This window comes from Anoplophora glabripennis, unplaced genomic scaffold, assembly GCF_000390285.2.
Source record: "Anoplophora glabripennis isolate ALB-LARVAE unplaced genomic scaffold, Agla_2.0 scaffold368, whole genome shotgun sequence".
NCBI lineage: Eukaryota > Metazoa > Arthropoda > Insecta > Coleoptera > Cerambycidae > Anoplophora > Anoplophora glabripennis.
Window position 1 is genome coordinate 266,213 of NW_019416456.1, and position 16,649 is coordinate 282,861.

A 16,649-nucleotide genomic window follows, 5' to 3' on the forward strand; every position below is an offset into this window, starting at 1 on the left:
ACTAACATTGTAGTATTTTAAGTATCAGAAAAATTACTTAAAATCGGTTAATGAACAAAAAAGTTATTGCAAAAAACCAAGAAAAGTGCCCATCTTTTAATTTATATATAACTATTGCATTTATTGTTAAAATTTTATAAAACCTATGACAAGTTGAGGGTTTTGTCATACTTTAAAAGTGTGTCAAAAGTGGGCTCTGTAGGTGCAATAGTTTTCGCCCAATTCATTTTGTTTATAACGGAGGCTCCAAAAGTTATGAACTTTAAGCCTCTGTACAGGCGTTAATTTTCAACCAAACATGATTCTGAAAGCGTCATTGTAATCTTAAAGACGTAATTAAGCGACCTATAAAAAAATATCATCGTTTTTTTGAAATTAACATCCTCAAATTGTGCATTAAAAAACCGTGCGTTTTTCGCGTATAAACAATTTGAATAAAATTGTTGCTATTTATGCTACCTCACCGAAAATAGATGCAATGGATAGCTGACAAAAAATACAAATTTAAAAAAAGCACCCTCTACAACCAACAGGAGCCAAGATAAGATTTTTTTTTTAAATCGTAGCGCAATTGTTTATAAATATTAAGACTTGAATTTTTCGCAAAATAAAGTTTACGACGTAAACTACGATTTCCCGTGAATTGCATTGAAAAATGTGGAAAATTAACGACTCATGACCCCTTTAAAGAGAAGGTACGATTTCTCGTGAATTGCATTGAAAAATGTGGAAAATTAACGACTCATGAGCCCTTTAAAGAGAAGGTACTTGCTAAGTAAAATGTCCGGCGTGGTGGTGGGGGAAGCTCGTCCAAGCGAGTCGCGCGCGCGAGAAAAGTGAAATCCAAAGTTCATACTGATGCGCGCTGTAAATTTTGCAATATCTCGGCTTCTATTCATCGTAGAAACTTCTTTTTTTATTAACTGGGGTAGCTCGACGAAAAAATAACAATACGCATATTTACGAATTCGTAGAATAGCCCCGAACCCCAGAAAAAATGCATCTTTTATACTTAATTTCTTTTAATTTACAGAAATGTCACAAACATTATTGTTAAACGAAATATTAATTAAAATTTCAATTTCGGAATTATTTTACTATTATTAAATGAATAAATGAAGCTATTTTTTCACATATTAAGCCAAAGTAAACTTATATTTTTTCAATATTTTGTTAGTTATTTAATTACGATTTAAATGTAAAATTAAAGTAAAAATTCACAAATTATTTTCAAATTATTGTTTATTGTTAAAAGATTAAAAAAAAATAGTTTAGACAATAATTTTTTCGAGTAAAAATTTTATTTGTTTGGCCTAAATAATATGTAACGAACTTTTTGTCATTTCGTTTTCTCCCTTCTGATTTAGCAACAGCAAAACAAAGTAACATCTGTACGAATTATTTTTTTATGTAAAGTTATCCGCTTGGGAAACATCAAATTTAAACACCTAATTCATTAGGATTAGGAGATTCCGGTAAAGGGCCTTTTTTTTCCTCTCACTTTCGCAGCTAACTTTTTCGCTAATCTGCCCAGAGCGGCGTATTCGGAAGGGCCTTTTGGGCGCTTAATTAAGTGACACGTTTTGAGGGAAATGCCGACTTTTTTTTCTTTTCAAAGAGACACGCGAAATCGCGCGCCGCCTCGGGCGAGATTCGGGCGTTCCTGTGCGGCGCCCCCCACGGATTAATAAAAGTTAATTACGCGCCTTAATTAATGGGAATTTTTTAGATGGGAATCTTGTAATTGAAATTCCCTAACTTCATTTTTTTGTGTATAGACAGGGTGTAACAGTTTTTATCTTGATAACTTCAGGGGCAGGTAATAAAGTGAAAAGAAATTGACTTTTTTTTACGTATAGTCCAGTCATTATAGACATGAAACAGCCTGTTTCGGGAAAAAAATACTATTAGAAGTTTTTCTGCGGAATATTGTTCGGAAACGTGTTATAAACAAAATATCAAAAAATCTACTGGAGACTAGTTGGGAATCTTTGTTTAACCAATGTTCAAAGTTATGGAAAAGTGGTTTTTTGACTGAAAAAAACTATTATTCATAGCGAAAAAAAGTTTATACAAAAAAGGTAGGTATTAAATAAGCCTATAAAATGAGAAGTCTCTGTATAATAATTACCTTAATAATTATCTTAACAATTTAATAAATATTAACATTTTTTCAGTCATTTTTGAACAAATTAAATTTGAAAAATTAAATTCTCCGTAAATGCATATGTCAATACAACTATTTAGGTACAAAAACAACTAATGATCGAAACTCTACAACGTCTTTGAGCTTGGGAAAAATCAATTGAAAATAGCATCTTCTTAGATAACAAATTCCGCCAACGCCAAACTAATGAAGTTTTTGGGCTGAAATTTTTACCACTTATTAAGGGTGCATAAAGCCTCAAAAATCCTGAATTCTGAAGTGCCTGCGATGAAAATTCCATTAATTATTAGCAATTTGAAGAAAACGGCCATTTTCGACCATTTTTGAGCTCTTGCGCATAAACAAATTATCGGAATTTAATCGGACTTGTCTTATTTTACGGATTTATTTAGTACCTACCTTTTTTGTATAAACCTTTTTTCTCTATGAATAACAGTTTTTTTACGCGAGTCAAAAAACCACTTTTCCATAACTTTGACCATTGTTTTAACAAGGTTTCCCAACTAGTCTCGAGTTGATTTTTTGATATTCTGTTTATAACACGTTTCTGAACAATATTCCGCAAAAAAACCTCTAATAGTATTTTTTTCCCGAAAAAAGCTGTAATGACTGGCCTAGTAAACGTATGTTCTCAGCTCAGCCATTTTCTCAGATACAGGATGTTCAAACACGAAAAAATAATTTTCCAATAAATTTAAGACGCCAGAGACTTCTTAGTATATCTTTATTTATTTGACTGTAATATATTGTAGGAATGTGTAAGAAAAATATGGTGTTATTTTTAGAGATACCCACCCCTGTGGACGTCTAGTCTACATTCTGCCATTTTTATTTCAAGTTATTGGACAAATATTTTTTTGTGGTGCAACTTGAACACCCTGTATCTGAAAAACGGAGTCGTCGACATACGTTTATATAAGACAATTTATTTTCACTCCTTCTACCCATTTCCGAAAGGATTTGGGATGTTCTCTATTTTGTTTTTGAAAATCATGGAAAACGTAATTAAGGTAGGTACACTTAAATTTTGAGAATAAGAATTTATTAGTGGTTTAAGTCAAACTTTGATAAAAAGGGATCTGGGGTACATAATGCTGGGTTACTTATGTAATTTTTGCCTTTGAAACTTTAAAAAGTTAGTGGCGTACCATTTTTTTCTTAATACACGGTTACATATCCTTACTCACGCGTAGTAGGCTATTGATTATAAGATTTTAAAGGGAAGTATGATGTTCAAGATATTTTATTACATGAATCGTTCAAATGCTATTAAATTAGAGGGTGGAAATTGGAGATAGGGGTGAAAATGCACCCCTTTCAGTTTTTTAATTGAAGCTCGAAAACGAAGCAAAATTTTGCTAGTTGAAATGGCTTATTTAAAAAATTTAAAAGACAAATTTTATGCAAAAAATCGTTATTAAACAGTTTAAAAAAAAGCAAAAAATTTGATTTTTTTATTTTATTTACTTTTTTGACTCAGGTTTTGAGAATCTTTATTTATTATTAACAAAAAAAACTTTTGAAATATTTTTTTATTAAGTAAAGAACCAATTTGTTGTAAAAATATGTAATAAGAATTATAATCATTATTATGTTAAAAACGACGAAAATCTAAAAAATATTGAAGTTTGACCGGTTATAACTCAATATTAGTCCAAAAACTTTTGAAAACGCATCATTTTGAAGGGAATCTCATTTAGTTTTTTGTATAGCAAAATTGTCTGCCTACTAAAAAAAAATTAGAGTCAAAAAGTATATAAAATCAAAAAATCTTATTTTTTGATTATTTAAAATTGTTTATTAACGATTTTTTTGCATAAAATTTTTCTTTTAAATTTTTTAAATATGTCATTTCCTTGGGAAATTCAATTCTCTACAAAATTTTTCTTATGAACTATACCGATATTTTGCTTCGTTTTCGTGCTATATTTAAAAAATTGAAAGGGGTGTATTTTCGCCCTTATCTTCAATTTCAACCCTCTAATTTAATAGCACCCCGCGGTTTTTTCATTTTTGACCCTTCGAGCAAGTCATGTGATGAAAATCCTTGAACGTCTTATTTCCTTCCTTTGTCACAAAAAATGAGAATTAAAACGTTTAAGAGTAAACGCGACGAAAATCGAAAAATTGGCTAAGTTTGACCGGCAATATAACAGTCAATTTTCATCCAAAAATACTTTACAACCTCTTACTTTGAAAGGAAATTTTATCTACTTTGTTTCTAATGAAGCAATGCCTATACCTATCTTTACTCAAAAAAAAAACTAGAGGCAAAAAAGTAAAAAAAATCAAAAAATCGATATAATGCACCAAAATTCAATAAATTGTCTCTTCCGGTTCTTGAAATATAGGAAATAAAATCAATTTTCTTTTCTGAATTCACTAATTATTATAATCAAGTGATATTAGACAAATGTCCATATCAAAATGACACAGTTGCAAAAAAGTTATATTATGTCCTTTTTCTTGTTTCGTATTTTTCTTCCTGTGAACAAAACTTATTTATGAAATAAACCCCTACGCTAAAGTATGAGTTAAGGGTTACTCTTTAATAATTTTGCTTAAACATTTTGCCTTTTCAGTGTGAGAATTTTGATCAGGCAAAACTATATTCATAAAAAAATAACCCTTGATTGATTACCCTAGGGTTTATTTCACATTTTTTTTAAATTTTGTTCACAATAAATAAAAAACAAATGTGCCACAAATAAATTATTTCAGAAAATATATTACGTCCTTTTCGAATTTAACACTTTTTAATTATTTGATATTCAAAAAGTGTGTAAATATTTTGAAACATTGATAATTGCCCTTGTACCTTCACTACGCCTTCCCCAGGGTATATTCCGTGTTTTGTTAACGACGTTAAGGGTTGAAAACGTTGTTTTCCTCCCGTTAAATATCCCCTAAGGCAAAATGATGGAACGTAGGATACGATTTTCCAAGGTCTTCCTTGTTTATTTTTCTACCGAACAAGACCGCGGGTGTTTCGGTGTTTATTTTCGTATTTTCGGATATATAATTAATAACTTACGACCGGCCATAAAATAATTTCGGGGCCCATCAATCAATCAGCCTCTGGCGCGCCCTCAGATTTTCGATGTAAATCTCCCGGCGAAGGCAGATGCGTCCCGGAAATATTTTTATTCGGCTTTTATTAGTTTATTTTACCTGGTGTATTTGATATGCAGTAAAATTTCCGCGGCGTGTTTGTTTGAGCTGGTGCGCTTTACTAAAAAACCCAATTTTAACGGGATCTGCTCCGGTTTCAAGTCATTTTTCAATAAGCGCTCTTGCGTAAAGTGCTTTTTTTTAATTATAGGAAACTGTTCGACGCTCTTTGATGTTCGTGAACGGAAAGGATGAGCTTTGACCTTGGATTTACTTCTTGAGTGATCCAGGGACCTTGGAATTATTTCTTGAAAGCTCCAGGACTAATCAATTTTAATTTTTCAGTCAATTATGCTTAATATCTCATCTATTTATATCGCTTAAATGATAAAAACTTCTTCTAAATCTCCACGAGACTTATTATAATAAAATTTCACTTAAACATAAGATACGTTTCATTTTTAACTCGGTAAGGTAATTATAACGCTTGATAAAACTTTCAAAGGGCGTCAAGTCCTTCGTTCTTTTCCTTTGAAGAGGAAAAAAATATCGATACCGTCCCAACTGTTAAGTCTATGTTAGCGTTGCCTGGAATCGATAGCATCAATTATAAATTTCCTCCCGGGGAGTTTTTCTTAGAATTACATTCGCCGTAGGGATTCGATTTGATAAAAATTTTAAGGTATCCGATGAAATTGCCCTTATTCGCAATATGTCGATTGTTGTTGATGTGTTGAACGACTTGGGGGTGCAATGTATCTTTTGTGGAATCTTCAAGGGTGCACATTCTCGTAAGAAGTGGTCAATTTTTCATGAATACTTGTAGAATTGCAGGGCGCTTCTGAAATAAATTAAAGGGTGATAGAGGGCACGAAATTGAGCATCTTTTGTTAAGTAACTGATGGTGTAAATACTTCTGTTTTCGAGAAAATTAATTAAGAAAATTAACAATACGTGTAAGCCGACTCTGTGCATCGTGTGCACGTGCGTTGTGTGTTGCAGTATTACTTAGCCGGCGTATAAAATGTTTATTGGTGTGATGCATACCCTCAGCTTACAGAGATCTCGGTTTTCAGTGAACGTGTGGTGTGGTAATTTTTGTGACAGAATTTTGATGGTTGTTTGGAAGCATGTTTATTAGCACATGGAAACAACTTTGAACAACTTGTGTAGAGATGATATCCATTGGAAATTTGTTTATTCATTTAATTTTTGTGCTACTTTTAAATGAGATTTGAATAAATTGCAGCAATTTCGAACACAAAATTTAAACACCCTGTATATCGAGTTTTTGTGCGATACATTATTAAAAAACACCAAGAAAACGATATTGTAAATACATTATTGTAGTCACTATCCTTAAAAGTTTGAATTAAAATAAAGTATATAAAACTGTCCAGTCTTTCGTTGCAATAAGCTCTAATCAGTTCAAAATGTTTCGATATCTAATCAAATTTTGCGCAGAAAGGTGACTAAGGAAGCAACCTCAAACATATTCTACATCTGCTACATCCAAAAGGTTATGAGTTGCCTATAATTCTTACTGAAAATTGTATTAATTGCAATGCAGATACATAGAATAAAATATGTACTAATTTTTTTCACTGATAGACATTTTACTTGGAATCATACACATTTCTTTATAAAAACCAATTTTTACATTGGAAATGATGTAAAAAAAAATAAGTTCCGACAATATAAACATCTTTACAGTGCTTTCAGAAGCTTAGAAATATGGATTCCTAAAAGAGCAATAGGTATCCTCTAGTTACTTTTTTTATTTCATAAGCGATCATTGTGGGAAGAAAATGGTTCTCTATTTTTATTTTTTGTTTTAAACATTTCTTTTTATATTTGTAACATCATCAACTTTTTCGTGGTTCTCCTCTATCTTTCCTCTGATACTTTTATGTGGTTCCCAAATGTCCATTAATCCTTTTATCGGTAATTAAATCTTGTCCTTTTGTCCTAATTATCTTTCGTTCTTTATTTACATTCGAACGTCCCTACTAATTTCCGCCCCATGTAACTCGCGTGAACCACGAAACGTTCTTGTACGAATAAATCCTAATATAGCCCGATGATTGCGATAATAAAACGACATAAAAATGAAACAAACCTGAAAATAATAATAATCAATCTCAGAATTATAGTTTTCTACAGGTTAAATATTTTTAAATGTTGTCTTATAGATTTACCACCCAATTTTACTAAATTGCCTTTACCGTTTTAATATTTATATCCTGCCCTGTTTTATTATAGCGGGGTTATAGCTATTTATAAGGCTATTTAAATAATATATTATTTCTTTGAAGCGACATCATTCATAAGTTCCATGAATATTTATCGAATTTTTATGTGAAGCACACAGCGGTAGTGAAATGGTTTTTAGTATACCTTAAAATATTCACATCATCAGCATTTAATAAATATTAATACGCCTCAAGAGTGTTTTCGATTAATAATAAAAAGATTTATTTTAATAAAGTCCGGCATCATCGAAATATACACGTTGTAGCGCCGTTAATATTTTGATGAATGGCCAATTTTTTTAATTTAGTAACCAGCGAGATCAAAGAGGCGAGAATTCAGCGGAGAATGTGATTTGTCAGGGTGTCAGGTTTACTTGTGTTGTTTGCTATTACCGTCAATTAGACGGATGCATGTGTCGCTCTTTGCCATTCAAGTATAGAATGCTGTCAGCGAGCCGAGGAATTCCGCAACTCTCGTCTTTGTCGAGTCGAGCGTCCCAGGCATTTGTGTACCGACTAGAAGAGGTTCCTACCTCTCGAACAACTTGTAATTAGCGATGTTCCCTTCGCTCGGCGCGGGACCTACTATGTTTCCTTTGATTCAATGACCGTGCTATTAATCGTGTCAGGATTCTCCCTCCAGTGCAAATGATAACGTTGTCTTCACGAAATCAACTCCTTCCTGCGTTTGAAACGACGTATTATTACTTTTACGACAGAATAATAATAAACCGCACCTTCCTGCAGTCGAAATATGAATGTATTCTTAATGTAAACTATATTGTCAATATGTTTTCGTCTAGTATTACAAGGAACAACCGTACAATACTAAAGTACAATTATATGATCGCAAAAGTGTGCTAAACATATTAACTGACTCATGGATCTATTTTGGGGCCCCTACTGTTTGTTACTGTATAAATTATCATCCTATTAAAAGATTTTCATATCTAATCCTTTTGTTCCAGGACCCCAGAGCAATGCCCCAGCGTCGTCTCCCTCCTGGCCGAGAGCTACAACCCGCACGTGCGCTACGGCGCCGCCATGGCCCTGGGTATAGCCTGCGCCGGTACTGGCCTACGCGAGGCCATCGCCCTTCTGGAACCCATGGTGATGTTCGACCCGGTGAACTTCGTCCGTCAGGGCGCCCTCATCGCATCCGCCATGATCCTGATCCAGCAGACCGAACAGACTTGCCCCAAGGTGACCTTCTTCAGGCAGACGTACGCGCAGGTCATCTCCAACAAGCACGAGGACGTTATGGCTAAGTTCGGGGCCATCTTAGCTCAGGGTACGTTTTGAAGTTTCCTTTTATTAATCTAGTCCCGTTACACGTTTTTTTTACAGGTATTATCGACGCGGGTGGTAGAAATGTTACACTGTCTTTGCAATCTAGAACTGGGCACATGAATATGTTGGCAGTGGTTGGTACCTTGGTGTTTACCCAGTACTGGTACTGGTTCCCTCTGTCTCACTGTTTGGCTTTGGCCTTCACTCCTACTTGCCTCATTGCTTTAAACACTCAGCTTAAGGTAAGTTTAACTATTCACTCATTGGAAAGTGTGATAAAAATAGTTTCTGTTTCAGATGCCAAAGTTGGAATTGAAATCCAACGCCAAACCGAGTCTTTATGCCTACCCAGCTCCAATGGAAGAGAAGAAACGTGAAGAGCGCGAGAAAGTAACCACCGCAGTTCTAAGTATCGCCGCTAGGCAACGACGAAGAGACCACGAGCGTAAACATCGCGATGAGAAGATGGAAGTGGTAAGTTTATTCGGCTTTAGACTAATTTGGTATTTAAAGTTAATTCTTCTAGGATGACGACAAGGATGATAAGAAGTCGGCTGATAAAGATGAGAAGAAGGATGACAAGAAGACTGCCGATGATTCTAAGAAAGCGAGCACCTCTACGGCAGAAGATAAGAAAGACAAGAAGGATGAGAAGGAAGAGAAGAAAAAGGAGCCCGAACCCAGTTTTGAAATCCTTCAGAATCCCGCCAGGGTGATGAGGCAACAACTTAAAGTGATTTCTGTTAACGAGAACAGTCAGTACGTACCTATGAAAGATGTTTCTATTGGTGGAATCATCATGGTGCGTAATTTGAAGCCTGGAGAAGAGGAACTCGTGGAGCCAGTAGCTGGTAAGAATAGAAACTGAGACGAAATCATAGAGACGGTTGAGTAACATCTTTTTTGTTGCAGCTTTTGGACCAAAGGGTGAGGAAGAGAAGGAACCTGAGCCACCAGAGCCATTCGAATGGACCGAGGATTAAGCGGCACCAATTTTTTTTTTTATTATTTAGTCGATAGTGAAGTATTTTTTATTTTTATTTAATATCCATTCCTAGGGTAATTCGCAATTGTTTGCTGTAGCTGTCACGCATATTTATAAACTGAATTTAATTGATGTGTAGTCCATGTTGTCAAATAAAGCAAGCAAAATGTAGAGAGGGTTTTATTTTGTGTGCTGCATTCGCTGAAGATCGACAAGAAGTAATGTTTGAGGTAAGTAATTTTTGATGAGTGAAAACGTATGAAGGTGCCTACAAATCCAGAAAAAACGGCTGAGTCAGTAAGTTTTTTCTAAGATCCGCATAAAATTGCTGTAATTAATTAATAATTAATTACAGTAATTAAAACCCAAAGTGTTGTTCCGGAACAAAAAGTGCAGTCGAGAAGAAATAAGTTTGCGGTGAATATTCAAGAAAGGACCTATACATGTCAAAAGTCAAATGGAATTGAACTTTGGCAGCCATTAACACATCAAACCAGTAAAAGTGGCAGCCTAAGCAAATTCCGGACAAGAAGTTAAATAAAAAAAAAAGTAATAGGTAGAAAAGACCCAAAAAATAATGCAACTAAACCTACAGTTTTTCTGTGGGAGTAAAACTAGTTTCTGAGAGAACGGCAGTCTACAATCCGTTCAGAAAATAAACTATATTTGATATATGGGGTTTTGGGGGTCACTGATCCCACATTCGTGATCAGCAACCCCAAAAACGGCCGTATACCATCTTTGATGCAAATCGACTGATTTTCAAAAAATTCGTCGCCATCTTGAATTCGCCATCTTGAATTTTGCAAATTTGACCTCGGATTCGTGATCAGCGACCTCGAAAACCACCGTATACAGAATTTGGTGACAATCGGTTAACTTTCAAAAATTTCGTTCGCCATATTGATTTCGTTCGCCATCTTGATTTCGCCGCCATTTTGAAATCTTTTAAATGGTCAAGGTCATATCCGATCTCATTTAAAAAAATCGTTGACCTCATAATGACCACGTGGTCAGTAGTCATGGCATGGTCACCAGGGAAAAACCTAACTTTCCCTATATTTGTTTTTTCCGGAATTTGCATATCGCCAAATTTTTTGAGGTTCCCATACTTTTATGCCACCTGTATAGGGTGTTAATGAACTTATGTCAAATATTTTTGCCACATGTCCGTTGTCAAAATGAGGCAAATACACAGATTTGTGTTGAGTAAAAAGTAATTTTAAAATCTGACACTTCAACATTGCAAGGAGAACCTTTTGGGAACTGCTGATTTTTCACAGAAGATGTTGACACTTGACAAGCCCTGTGGGTATTTTCGTTTGCTTCGCCATAAATTATGAGCATATAATATTTGCGATTGCTAAATAAAAAAAAATCTTGTACTCAAAAAACAGCACAGCAATCACTACAACAATTGACTTTCGTATACAGTCCAAAACCTACAAACTCGTAAAAAAATGTTACAGAATTTTTTGTAAGTATTCGCCGCGATAAAATACATGCATTTCAGCAGTTCTAAAACTGTTAAACACATTTTTAATTCGCTTTTTTCTCTATTTCTTTAAATTGCGATACAAGTTTGTGACATCAGTTAACTTAGTTTTTGCTCCTTTTTCACACCTTTTAATTTTTGACACAAGTCCATTAACACCCTATAAATTTTTATTTACTCAGATTACCTACACATCCAATTTAGCCCAACGCGAGGCCAGTCAAAATTAAAAACCATAATTAAAAATAAAAACCATTATAATTATGATAAATATTTCCCCACGTATAATAATTTGGTGCCCAACGTGGGGTCGGGCAAAATTAAAAACCATAATTCGAAATAAAACCCCAGTTCTAATCGTTATAAACGTGTTCTTGTACATAAAATTTGGCGCCCAACGTAGGGCCGGTCACAAAAAATCATAATTAAAATAAGGTCGTCATTTTGTGTTTCCTTAAAAGCGGTTTATCACGTCAATACATTCTTGTAAAGGGTAGATAGCTTGTCGCTAGACCGTATTTACGTGAGGGACGAGGATTTAGAACTTCCTGGAAGTTAGAGACAACTAGACTTTCTCAGTACAATGACTTTGAAACAGTACACATAGCAAATACAAATACCGGCCAGAGGGCTTAATCCCAGTTTCCGAATTGTTTTTGAAGATGTATATTACGATAAACGTCAAGCCATACAATGTAGAGACAACCTAAGAACGTCCGTTTAATGGATATTAGAAAGTACAATGAACATTTAGGCACATTTTCCGCACAATAGGACGTCCGCAGGATGTATATCAATGAATGGACCCCTGGACCTCCTGTGGATGTCGATATGGCAAGGAGTTTAAACGAGCAATATCGTTAATTTGCGAGGCCTTGTACAAACTCGCGTGTTTATTAGGCATCCGAATCCTTTCCTTATTTGTATGCAAATCCCCGCGCACCTAATGAACGAGATTAAGGAACCGTGAGAACAAATATAAGGATAACTGAATCAAACAATCTCGAGGGTCGGGCGCGTCGTTTCCGACTCCTTGCGCGAACCGCGGGACAAAAACGGACTGGTAAAAGGCGGGAAGAAGGAGAAAGGGAGCACGTCAACATAAATTGGATTATGAAAATTTTATATTCGCAGCGGAGAGACAATTACGCAGAATAAACAGCGTACGACAACACAATCTCCCGTATAAATTAGTGATTAACGCTCATTAAGTATCTCGGGAAGCGACTGCCGCGATGCGAGGCAGCCGCGTCGTTGTTTATTCGGCTATTTATTAATCATGACCAGCGGTGTTACAGTATAACAAAATTTAAGTACGACACTGCCTCAAAAAGGCCTATTCTAGATCTGTAAAGCGCAGAAACAACTTCAAAATGAACTTTCTAACCATTTTCTTTAAGCAAACTGTGAGTAATGTGAAAATTAATCAGGAATTATTACGCGAAACTTAGGCCGACCCCGCATCGTCCCACTTAACTGATATACTGTTTACAATGCAGTGATTCCTATTGATTACTTGCACGACACGTGTGTATTGTTTGCTATCATCGACTGTAAATTGATTTAGATTTTCATCCCCCATGATGCTTCAAACCTCCATGTCTATTAGTAACGTGGCTGATGTCCTGTAAAAACAGTGACGGGTAAATTTTGTTGGGTAGCGTTATTTAATATGTTACTATTTCGCCCACGTAACCCCAAGCGATTCCGAATACTGAAATCCGATTTTAGTATTACCGTTGTTGCGATAGTGTTTACATTAGTTTTTCAAATGTCAAAAATGGCTTACGTATATAGGATGATTCACTTTTTATAATTAGGACTTTAATCGATAGATCTCGTCAAAATAATGTTATTTTGAAGTATACAGTTTTTCTTCCAAAGGCTTCCTTTTAGAGATATAAGATCTTGAAAAAAAAAGTTTTTTTAGTTTTTATTTATTTTTTCTTAAACTATGAAAGCCATTTGTTTTATATTTAGTATGACGTGTACGAATGAAAAGCTCTATTAATCTTACAAATTACTGTGAAAATAGATCAATCATAGGCAATAAGGAGTCCTATTTGTAATATAATTTCTACGCAACTGTAAATTTTTGAAATTGAATATATATTTTTACTTTTCGGCTTGTACAGCAAAAAAGTCTCTTACTTAAATGAAATGCTTGGTTTTTGAGAAAAATGGCTTCTTATGGATTCGATACATGTGAAATGGTTAAGTTTTTCAAAAAAAATAATACAGAATAAAAAAATTTAATATTAAGAAACAAACAGAAATGACAATGACTGAGAAAATATGTCAAACATACGTCTAAAAAATTGTTATTCTACGAATCACCTTCAAAAAATTTTTCACCTACAACAGTTTCTTTAAGTAATAAAATAATAAAAAAAAGTTTTAGATGTCACTTTAAAATATTATTTTACCTAATTGTAATAGGCTATTGATCATGTCTTAAAAAGCAGGGTATTAAGGAATTACAATGTTGATGGGTTTTTATTGCATGAATCGTTCAAATAGTTATTCAGAAAGAAAAAACCGGGGAGTGCTATTAAATTAGAGGGTGGAAATTGGAGATAAGGGTGAAAATGCAACCCTTACGGTTTTTTTAGTATATCTCGAAAACGAATCAAAATTTGAGGGTATTGCATAGGAAAAATTTTGTAGATAATGAGATTTTCTATCGAAATAGCTTATTTAAAATATTTAAAAAATTTATTTACTGTAAAATATATTAAAAACAATTTAACAAAAAATGCAAAAAATTCAGTTTTGTTTTTTTTTTACTTTCATGGAAATAACTTTTTTCTGAGCAGAGATAGGTATAGGCATTGCTTCATAGAAAAAGAAGTATATAAAATTTCCTACAAAATGATGGGTTATAAAAGTTTTTTCGATGAAAATAGACTGAGTTATGGTCGTTCAAACTTTGTCATTTTTTTCGGTTTTTACTGAATTTATGACAATATTGTTTTAATACTTTTTTAGGGACGCCATTTAGGGATTCCGGGCACTTAATATCCCGGAATTCAATTCAACAAATGTAACAACCCTAAGCAGAACACATTCAATCAATGTTCACGCGCCGCCACTGTCTACTAATCTTGTCACTATTTATATTTGATCACTGATCCATGACGTTCCGGTGGGTGACCTCGTACGCGTTGCTGACGTTCCAGTGGGTTGCTTTCACGGATGACTATCTTTCATATACCTCGCAGATCTACGCCACCGTCCCTGTTGGGCCCTGGACCCCAGGCCCTGGACCTGGTCGTTGTTGCAGGTCTTTGAAAACGCTGCCCCTACCTTCGTTACATTGCTGAATACTATGTTGATATTCCTCTTCTTCAATTGACGCCCGATTTTATCTGTACAACCTTTCACGTAAGGTAGATAGGTCGTCGCTAAGTACTCCCATTTCTCCATGGGCGTATGTTTCGTCCGATATTTTTCGCCATTGTTGATAGAAAATAAGTCGCCCATTGCATGCAAGGTCAGATTTTACAGTGGCCCAGTTTTTGGATAAGTTCTGAATCACCCTGTATATATAAACAAGATTTGATATTGTCAGATACTTTTCCGTTCCCTCGACGGCTTGTTCGATAACCCGGACCCCTCTGTATAAGAAAGTTCAATGCTCACGGGGAAGTAGATTAGTCGATTCGAGATTACGGCATTTCTCAAAACGAGGAATGCAGTCCTGCCGCTTGGCAGACATTTCCTGCAAATCCCCCCATTCAGATTTAATTCCGCCGGTGGTAGTTGCTTCAGCTTTTTTAGTTTCGTTGCGCTTTTAATCCTCATAGGCGGCCGCCGAGTGGAACAAAAGCTTTATGAGTTTTGTTTCTGGCTCTAATTACATTCGCCGAAGCATTTTTTTTACAATCCGGTTCGTACGGCCCGCAGCTCTGCTTCATGGCTGATAAAACGCTGGGAATTTTTAAAGCAAAGCACGTAATTAGTGCTACTTTTTGCCGGAGTATTTACGCATACTTTCCGTGGCAGGTGCGAGCGAATGACGAATTAAAACCCTGAAAAGTTGCGAAGCGTCCGGGGGAGCGACGAAATTATGGAGTTTTTAAGTAAGTTTAAAGAGTATTTGGTAGCGGGGATTATTTCGAACAACTTTCGAATAAAACCCGTCGCCGTGCGCGGTATCAAAAATATCAGAAGTTTGAATTAATTTAATAAAAAATTGCACAGCTAAATTGCTTTAGAAATGTGCCCAGGATTTTATGCTTTGTACGCCATGAGTCAAATTGGTATCGGGGTATCTAAAACAGTACTAATAAAAAAATGTTCTTTCAGAGAGCATCAAAGATATAATTTTCTTCGTCATTAATTAATTTATCTGCTCCCACTATAGTAAATAGACTAATTAATACATTGTTTTTATGGAGGTAAGTGGATTTTACCGTAGAAGTGGAAGTTGCTATGGACAACGGGAGGTAAGTGAGGTAACTTACCTCCCTAGGGAAAAAACGATTTCGAGATGTAAATGCATATGTATTTTATGAACAAATACAAATATTTGATGAACATAACATAATTACTATGAATGAATATTTATAGTAATTGTACAATTATTACATTTAGTAAACATTTATAAAAACAAAAAAAGAAAAGTAGTCTGAACTTTTCATGCGACATATGCTATCAGTAGTATTTTTGCCTCCTGATCACGAGTCCGGTGTCAGAATCGAGCTATCACATCACACCTCAAAAAACAGGTCAAATATAGCAAAAATTCACGAAAAAGTGTTAGGAAAACTAGAAACATTTTTTTTTCTATATTCAAATGTTCATTATTATAGTTAAGAACCCGAATGTGAATTAGCAGTCAGAATTGATGGTTCTTTTTCTAACCTCAAAAAACGGGTCACGAATTTTAAAAAAACAACAAATTCGCGCCAAACTTGGTATACAGGGGTTTTCGGGGTCGCTGATCACGGATCCGAAGTCAATTTTGCAAAATTCAAGATGGCAGGTCCAAGATGGCCGCCCAAAAACAAGATATAACCGAAAAAAAGTAGATTAACACATGTTTGGGTACTCAGGTTATAAAGTAAAATATTACAAAATGAGTTTCGCAATTCTGACCTCGAATACGTAATCAGCGACCCCGAAAACCACCGTATACCAAATTTGCTGCGATTCTGTTATTTTTTGAAAATTTGGTCGGCCATCTTGGTTCCGCCATTTTGAATTTTGCAAAATTGACCTCGGATCCGTGATCAGCGACCCAGAAACCTCCCGTATACCAAATTTGGCGCGAATCTGTTATTGTTTGAAAATTCGTGATATCCGACTTTAATTGAGGTTAGAAAAAGAACCATTAATGCTGACCGC

At 34.8% G+C, this 16,649-nt stretch overlaps 1 protein-coding gene across 1 annotated transcript in view; it reads left to right on the plus strand.

Moving 5' to 3' along the window:
* The window catches only part of LOC108908461 (26S proteasome non-ATPase regulatory subunit 1), a 200,930-nt gene extending 190,954 nt beyond the window's left edge, over positions 1 to 9,976 (plus strand). The window contains exons 11-15 of the mRNA XM_018712501.1: positions 8,499 to 8,821; positions 8,878 to 9,062; positions 9,118 to 9,294; positions 9,347 to 9,671; positions 9,733 to 9,976. Of these exons, the coding sequence (XP_018568017.1) occupies positions 8,499 to 8,821; positions 8,878 to 9,062; positions 9,118 to 9,294; positions 9,347 to 9,671; positions 9,733 to 9,803 (1,081 nt within the window). The 3' untranslated portion in view covers positions 9,804 to 9,976. The remainder of the gene's footprint in view (positions 1 to 8,498; positions 8,822 to 8,877; positions 9,063 to 9,117; positions 9,295 to 9,346; positions 9,672 to 9,732) is intronic.
* The last annotated feature ends 6,673 nt before the right edge of the window (positions 9,977 to 16,649 follow it).